Source organism: Corvus cornix, chromosome 4A, assembly GCF_000738735.6.
Source record: "Corvus cornix cornix isolate S_Up_H32 chromosome 4A, ASM73873v5, whole genome shotgun sequence".
Taxonomy (NCBI): domain Eukaryota; kingdom Metazoa; phylum Chordata; class Aves; order Passeriformes; family Corvidae; genus Corvus; species Corvus cornix.
This window is the reverse complement of record NC_047058.1, coordinates 16,166,766-16,175,330: the sequence shown is the minus strand read 5'-3', so window position 1 is coordinate 16,175,330 and position 8,565 is coordinate 16,166,766. Positions and strand designations below refer to the sequence as shown.

At 51.5% G+C, this 8,565-nt stretch overlaps 1 protein-coding gene across 1 annotated transcript; it reads right to left on the bottom strand.

Moving 5' to 3' along the window:
* Positions 1–5,677: 5,677 nt before the first annotated feature.
* LOC104691750 (nuclear cap-binding protein subunit 2) lies at positions 5,678–8,510 on the bottom strand. Its single transcript, XM_039572287.1, has 4 exons — positions 8,345–8,510; positions 8,006–8,187; positions 7,098–7,236; positions 5,678–6,440 (listed from the first exon to the last, which is right to left on the bottom strand). Exons 1-4 carry the CDS (start codon positions 8,429–8,431, stop codon positions 6,342–6,344), a joined length of 507 nt encoding a protein of 168 aa, XP_039428221.1. The 5' UTR covers positions 8,432–8,510; the 3' UTR covers positions 5,678–6,341.
* Positions 8,511–8,565: the final 55 nt, after the last annotated feature.

Genomic DNA, 8,565 nt, shown 5'->3' with positions numbered 1-8,565 from the left:
GCCCAGTGTCCTGGGCTAGGGTGCCCTGCCAGAGCCTCAGGCTCCAGCCCCTGGGCACAGGTGACTCCTCAGGTGCTCCCAGCCCTCCTAGTTGGGCTGGTGCCTCTGTGTACCATGCTGGTTACACCACCCCACCGTGTGGGAATGTTCTGGCCAGGGACAGTGTGTGGGTCCCTGCTGAGCCCTGAGCCTGCAGTTGTCCCCATACACCCAGTTTTGAGTCCTGTTACCCAAGGCTAGGGGACAATGGGCTTGTGATACAGCTGCAGCTGTTTTCCCCTGGCTTGGCATTGCTGCAGCCTCCTGTGGCTTTGTTTGTGCCTGTGTCCCCCATACACATGTGCACATCCATGTCTGTTTGTGGGTCTGTTTGTGCCCGTGGGCACATCCGTGCCTGGTTACAGGCCATCCCACTGAGCTCTGCCATCCCATCCCAGGCATCCATTGGGACTGGCAGATCTCTGGAGGTGGAGTAGGGTTCTGGAAGCTCTGGACAGCTCCCACCATGGCAGCTCAGCAGGGAAAGCAGCTGTCTGGCAGCCAGCAGTCCATGGCCATGTGGTGGGTTGGGGAGTCAGTGCCACACAGCTGTGGGTGCAGCAGCCCTGTTCGCCCCCAGGGCCTGGGCCAGGCATCCTGCCCTTGGCTACCAGCCTGTGGAGGCTGCCCCAGCTCTGCACACCCACTCTGGGGGGTCCTTGCCTCCCTCTCCATGCAGGCTAGCAGGGCTGCCAGGGATGGCACCACATCTTCTGCTGGGCAGCACCTCTGCCTTTCCCAGGCCGTGCTGGTGTCACTGCACATCTTAGCACATCAGTTGGTGGGTGAACAACACCCAGCCAGAGCCTCCGTGTGTGTTGTCTACACAAACCATCTGCTCCCAGTGCTGTATCCGATAGCAGCCCAGGGCTCCATCCTGCAGAGAGGGGCTGGGAGAAGCATGTTCCTGGTGAAGCCTGTCAGGTGCTGGGGGCTGTAGGGTGGGCTTCCCCTCCTGTGCCAGTTTGGAAGGGGCCGTTTGTGGTTTGAGAAAATCAGCAAAAAGCAGAGCTTGGCTTTGCTGTTGGGAGGCCTGTGATAACCCACCCTTACAGGAAAGGAAGCATCCAGCCCCAACACAGCTGCGTGAGGTTTGCCCTGACAGTTGGGGCATTTCCTCCCAAGGCTTGATTTGTGATTTCCTTGTTGCTATTCCCCCCTGGATTGAAAGGGGAGCTGGAAGGTGAGCAGGCAGGTGGTTGGGATGGCATTACAGTGGAGGCCTGGCTGTGGCCACTGGCTGGTGACAGTGTGCTCTGCGGTCATGCCAGGTAGGCAGTGCTGGTGGTTTGGGGTGTTGAGAGTGCAGAGAGTGGGTGACTCTCAGCCTCCCTCCCCATGTGGCTCCACCACATCCCATGGCATTCATAACTTCATATCCAGCTGCTTTTAGGGGACATGGAGCTTCCCTAATGGAGCCTTTGGAGCACCTCTCTGGACACCAGCTCCTTGCCACCTCCAGGGAAGCTGCCAAGAGGCCATGAGTGTGGCCATGCAGGCTGGGGGCAGGATGGAGATGGAGGGCTGTGCTGCTGAGCCTTTGGAGGGAGAGCTGCAGCTGCAGAGCCTGCCCCTGCACTGTTCCCTGGCCAGAACAGGCCCTGGCAAGGGGAGATGTAGCAGCAGATTAAATTTTGATCTGCTTGGAAATTAAAATCAGCTGGCAAGTCTGCTCTGCTCTGTAACACCAAATACTTCAATGTGAGGAGTTAATGTGCCACCTTCTTCCCTGTAAAACCAGTGAGCACCATCAGATCCCCTTTCCTGCTGGTGGAGCAGAGCTGTGTTGGCCGCTGAGTGGGACAAATCCATCTGCAGGGCCTGAGTCCTGGAATCTAGGGAATCGACTCCAGGCAGATGGAGTCACTGGTGTAACAGAGCGAACTGATACCAGCTCCTGATATTTCTGCAGTAGCACTGGGTTGTGCTGTAAGCCCCCACAGTCCAGAAGAGCTCCAGAAGATCAAAGCTGGTGATGAGTGAGATTCTTATCACTCCTGACTCACCTGGCTCCAGGCAGGCCCCAACCCTTCTGTTCTCTGTGGTGAGCTTAAACACACATGACCCAGGAGCTGTGAGGAGCCTGTGTGCATCCAATAATCCTCTTGGCCCTGAGCTGTGGCAGGCAGCCAAGCTCTCTAATCACACAGGCTTAATGTTTGCCTCACTTTGCCTTTGCAGGTCTGGCATGATGACTTGCTGCCAGGTGGTTGCTCTTCTCTTGCTCTCCTGTCTTCCCAGTGCTGCAGCTGCTGCTCTGGTTCCCGCTCTTTTCCCCCAGTCCACACTGCAAGTAGCCAAAGTAGCTCCTGTACCAGTCTGTCCTGGAGCTGACAACATGGTGTGATGATGCCTGCACCCTGTAGGAGGTCACCCTGGTGCCTCAGAGGAGTACCTCTCCTATGAGACAGTTGTATCCCAATGGCACCCACACCCTCACTATGGTGGAAGCAAGCCTGTGAGTGAGTGGAGAGGAGATGGCAGAGGCAGCACAGGCAGTGCAAGTGGCACATTTATGGTGCAGATGGGTAGTTTTCCATCAGTGTGGCTACCTTCTGGTGAACTACCCCTTCTCTGTCACCATCAGGATGTCCACAGGCTGCACAGGTGTGCAGGTTTCCCTAATTCATACACAATGGATTTCTTTGCTAATCATAGTTTATGGCTGTTACATCCCCCTGTCCTCCTTAAGCTTTCCCATTTTCTGCTGTGTTTACCCAGGCAATGATTCCATTTCTAATTCATATTCTCCACATAGGATCTCACACTGATGGACCTTTGCAAGGCTGGACGGATGACTGGTTGTATTTTTCATTCTTAAGTTGATGTCCTGTTCCATTTCACTGCCTCTCAGGGGCAGCCTGCATCACAGGCTGGTCAATGCTGTCATTACTTAAACCCACTGAAGAATAAACATGCAGTTCCTTCCAGACCTGTGACAGTTGTCCGGGCACAGCAACCTGACTTGCAAAACAAACAGGTAGGAGACATTTTGACAAACTAAATCTAACACCCCTCCTACCTCAGTTATCAAGACTTCGGGATACTGTGAGTGTTAAACTAATTTAACTGCCTGGTCTGCAGATGGGTGTGCAACCGTTTCTATCATCCTGGATGAGATATTGCATGAAAAATCATGACACATTACTGGGCAGGGAGCAGCTGCTATTGTTTACATAATACAAACCACATTTACAGACAGAATTTAACTTGTTCAATGGAATTACCCGTCCCAGCTGAGAGGTTCTTGGGGACAGATCAAAAAGTGTTTACATCTCTAATGGTCTCTTGTTTGGACTTAAGAACAGGCTAGAGCGTGCCAGCCGTGCTCTTCTTAAAATAGGAACAAACAAAGGGAAGGGAATACTTGGTTCCTTCCTCTCTGAAGTGGCCACCGAGCATTTGTTATGTTTTATAGGCTACTCCAGTTGTGGGACAGGTGACAGGACAGGGAAAGTTCTCCTAGAACTGCTGATGTGAAGCCAAAGGACTGGTCTGATTCAGAGCAGCTGTATGCTTCATGAGCAACTTGTTTCTGACATCAGCCATGAGCTACTGCATAGCAGGAGAGGAAAAGCCAGCATCAAGACAGAAGTGCAGAGAAACATGGTGAGACTTGTGCACCCTCCTAGTACCCATCTCTGTGTTTGCAAGTGACAGCAGCTTTGAGACACCAACAGATGTGTCCCCCCCTAGTTTGTGTCATAGAGAAAGTGGTTCTGACACACAAACTCCAATTGGTGTGGCACTCACTGGAGTGAATTGGAGTGAGCTGACCTTGGCTGGGTACCAGGTGCCCACCAAAACACTCATGTCACTCTCCTCTTCAGGGGTATCCCTACTATAGCAGGGTGCTTGGAACTAGCTGGTCTTTAAGGTCCCTTCCAACCCAACCACTCTGTGATTGTGATTCGTCCAGGTTACTCAATGGTGAGGGTTCACAAGCTAACAATAACCTGGAAAATGCACTTTCTGCAAAGCCTAGGAAAGCTAGTGTCTCCTTCTAGTTAGCTGATGGAGGTATAGTTGGTATCTTAATCACATCCATAGGCACATGTTGACATCCATCTTATTTTGTCCCCAAGAACTGAACAGCTGTTGGGCTTCCCTATCTTCCTGCTGACTTTGGGCCCTGTTATCCCAGCATCGGAGCAGCCAGTCAGGATTCCACATACCTGCAATCTTTCCACGTCTGTAAATTCTGATGAGGTCAGACTGGGTGGTTTCCGCTTCTTGTCTGAATTCCCTCACTCTTTCCTGCATTTTCTTTTCTGAAGGACCAGCTTCTTGATTGAACCCTTCTTCTCCCTCCTCCCTTAATAATTGATGATATAGACCCACTGACTTCCATGTCCACTGGGTTGTTTTCACACCTGGGGCAATTGTAGTTGTTGTTTGGGTTCCTATCTCTACTATCCCCCCATATGGAGTTTGTCCCCAGTTTCAGTCAAGTTATTCTCAGAGGTGGCTTGGGTCCCTGACTTAACTACAGCTCTCTGGCAGCCCTGAATTGTGGCTCAGCAGGCACATACCAAGCCCCAGTACAGTGCCAGAAGCTGCTGGTTTTCACTGGGGTAGGCACCCTCTGTCAGTTGGCACGTCTGTTTGCCAGCGTTACTTGCCTGTTCAGGTGTAGACCCAGGCCATGGGAGGTGATAACCAGCCCAGGCACTTGCCCAAATCCTACCACATACTCTGCCACCCATGGACCAGCCGCCTCAGGGCACATTTCAGTGCTGACTCGCCCAAAAATTGTCTTCTCCTACACCAGGATGACACCAGATTACAAAGACCCCATAATATGCCAACAGTGTTAATTAGCAGTATTAAACAGCTCACGTAAGAGTGAGCAGGAACAATAAAGCCACCCACACCAGGTGGGAGTGGGAAATGAGACCCTCTCCACAAGGCAGCTCCCCCAGCAGAGCAAGGCCAGCAGTGCCAGGGCAAAGCACAGAGCCATGGTTTGTACCAGCATGTTCCCAAAGCCCAGCAAAGAGCAAAGCAATGCAGCCAACAAACTTGGACCTGACAGGAGCTGCCTGCTTAGTAACTACTATGGCTAAAGCACACAGAACTGCCACTGTCTCACACCCCACGCTGGGCACCGAACAGGACTGTGGTGGGCTGACCCTGCCTGGACACAGGTACCCACCAAGCTGCTCTCTCACTCCCCTCCTCAGTGGGAGGGGCCAGGCAGAAAGGAAGATGGGAACGGAATGTGTGGGCCAAGATAAAGACAGTTTAATAAAGCAAAAGCAAGGCTGCATGCGGAAGCAAAGGAAAACTAAATATTTATTCTCTACTTCCGACCACCAGGAGATGCCTGGCCATCTCCTGGGAAGCAGGACTTCAGTACACGGAGCAGCTGCTCCAGAAGATAGATGTTGTAATAAGGAATGCCCCCCATCTCCTTTCTCTTAGCTATTTTTGCTGAGCAGATGCCATATGGTCTGGAATATCCCAAGATCTTGTCCCCGCCCCAGCCTGCTGGTGAGGTGGGAACGTTAGAGACAGCCGTGAAGATGTGGGAACATTGTTCAGCAATAGCCAAAACACTGGTGTGTTATCAACACCTTCCTAGCTACCAATACAAAACACAGCTCTATGAGGGCTGCTAGGGATAAAATTACTTTCATCTCAGCCAGACCCAACACAACTGTTTATTTAAAAAATTAACAGAAACTTTTAAGAAAATCACACCGAACAGCGAGGATCTGAAAAGCCAGGCAGCACTGGGGGCATCATAAAGAGAAATGCTCTGCAGGCCCTGACTAACCCAAGGGCTAGATGTGCAGACAAGCACCTCCAAGTGGATAGTAAGACCTTATCCACTTCTCTCATTCAAACAGTGATACCGTTTATTAAGCAGGTGAGGTTAGAAATCTCTTGTGCATCCCCACTAGGTGCCCAGGCACCTGGAGGGCTCCAGTGGTGGTAAGCTTTTAAAAAAAGTTCCATTTGAAAGCAACCACGGCTGCAGTTGCAGCTTGGAGGAAGCCACCTGCTTAAGTGCAACAAGAAGAGTGTGTCATAGCATAAGGTGTGTGTGACATGCTGCATTTCCTCTTGCCCAGAATCCTACAGAGCTGTCCATTTTTTTTCCCTTGTTGCCCTGTATCAGCACAGAACATCCTCTCTAGCTCAGAAAGAAGGGAGAATGAACACATGTATATCCACAGTCTAAGGAGGGTCACCTTCTGCTGGAACTTGGATCTCACTCCATACTCCGATCCCAAATGCGAGAACAGGGCTAGCTCTGGAAGGACAGAGCCCTCTACGAGCTAGGACCCATGAGGCAATTAATAGATTGCAGGCTGGTGATTTGCCTTCTGCATCTGAATGATCTTGCCAAAGCCACCTCTTCCCACATCGTAGTCTGTCCGGTATTCATCTCGCACCTGGGGCACAACAACAACACACGTATTAGTAGCACGCACTGCCTGTCTCCTCCTAGACTTCAGAGCCATCATCTCCTCCTTGCTCAGTTGGTGGGGAACTCAAGTTCAGATTAGATGCACTTCAACTTGTTTGAGATCTCTTCAGTTAATCCACCAAAAAGGTGGTAATGGTGGTGAAAATGACAAATAAGGATATATCTGATGGTTGAAATTTTTTCAGGTAGTAAGCAAAGAAGACCCCAAAATATTATCATTTAGCTTTTCAGTCCATCTTTCTGAATTGCCAGGCTTGGCCTCCAAAACATTTTATCCCATCCAAACATCATCTTTGCCCTTGGGGAAACTGCTGTGTTATGAGTTGGCCTGGCAGCTACACTGTTTCCCTCTACTCAAATTCTGATCATTTCAAGGGTACTAGCTTGGATTAGAGAACATTCTGCTTGTATTGCAGGAAGTTTGGAGTCCTAGACAGAAATGGCTTTAAGTTCTATTTCCATCTTTTAACACCAGGTATCAATTACCGATACAACCTGGGAGTGACTAAACTTCATGATCGGGTCTTTACAGCCTGCGCATTGTTCTCCATGAGACAAAACCAGCAAATAAGCAGAGAGTCTTACAGGATCAAATTCAGGGATGAACTGGCATTGCCTTTACCTGTCCTCCAGTCTTTCCTCTCCCATACTGTCGCCCCTCCTTAAACCCTGCATCCCAGTCCGTGCGGATGATGCGGTCGTCCAGGCGCGTGCCGTTGATAAACCGCATGGCGTGCTCAGCATCTGCTCTCGTGTAGTACCTGAGGCACTCTGTAAGGACAACTAAGCGTGCTGTTTAGTTGGGTACAGGGGAACTATTGTATTTGGGAAGCAGAACTCCCCCCCTGCCTTCCAGCCTTTTCTACTCTTCCCATTCTTCCCTATGGGATCAAAAACTGCACTCGTGTAAATCCAAGCTAAAACCAGCTAATGATCAGAAAGGATTCTGTACTTTAATGTTAGTACCTGCACAGACAAGACAATGGAACAAAGACATTAAAACCTTGCTAAGGGCAAGAAATCAGTAATATGCCTTTCTGTACTATGTAAAACTTGACTGAAATAGAACAAAAGGAGCAGGCTTCACAGGAGAGCTTTGCACAGACAGCTCCTGGCACAACCTGTATGAGCGTGTATCTTCTGCTTAAAAATGCCCCCATGGCTTATGCTGCTACTTCCTTCAGGTGTGCAGTTGATGTGAGAAAGTAAACATGTGCTCTGGACATGGAAGACATCAGGCTGATGACTGTAACAGTTCTCATTTTGGCCCTAAAATCATTAAAGAAATTAATGAATTAAAGCTCTCTGCCACGTCCAGAAAGTACAGCTCTGGTGGCACTTGTCACATATGGCACCACTGTACAATCAGTCTCAGGATGTGGAGAAGAAGGTGCAAGGGTGGACGGAATGTACCTGGTAGGAAGCACTTGGCTATCACCTTTCCAGCAGCAGTACAGACACACTTGCTGTGCAGAAGAACTAAAGGTGCCAACCACACGCGTGCTGACAGAAGGGAACCAGAAAGGATACTCTACAAAGCAGAAGCCACAGGGGGTTTTCTTGATCTTGTCCAGACCCATGACAATCCTCTTGACATCTCCGCACTTGGAGAAGAGCTCCTGGATCTGCTCCTCGGTGGTGTAGAAGGACAGATTCCCGACATACAGCGTGGAGGAAATCTTCAGGGATTTCTCCTGCAGCTGCCTGCTACCCTGCGAGCACAGAGGCGCACGCCCCGGGGTCAGCGCGTTCTCCGTCCCGCTCCCACCGCTCCGTACCCTCCCGCTGCCCGGCTCCTCGCACGGCCTTGCCCCGGCCTCAGCCCTCCCCGCCCCGGCCGGGCCTCGCCACCCGCCGCGCGGGGCGCACCCGGAAGTGCTGGTCCCGGTACTGGCTGATCTCGCAGTACGAGTCGCTGTTGAGCCCGCTCAGCGTGGTGTGCAGCAGCCCCGACATCGCGCCCGCCCGGGCCCCGCTCCCGGGCCCCGCTGCCGGGATCCTTCCAGAAGCGCCGCGCACCGGACGCGGCGAGCGGCGCCTGAGGAACGCCGCTCCGCCGCGCCGCGCGATTGGCCGAGCCGGCTGTCACT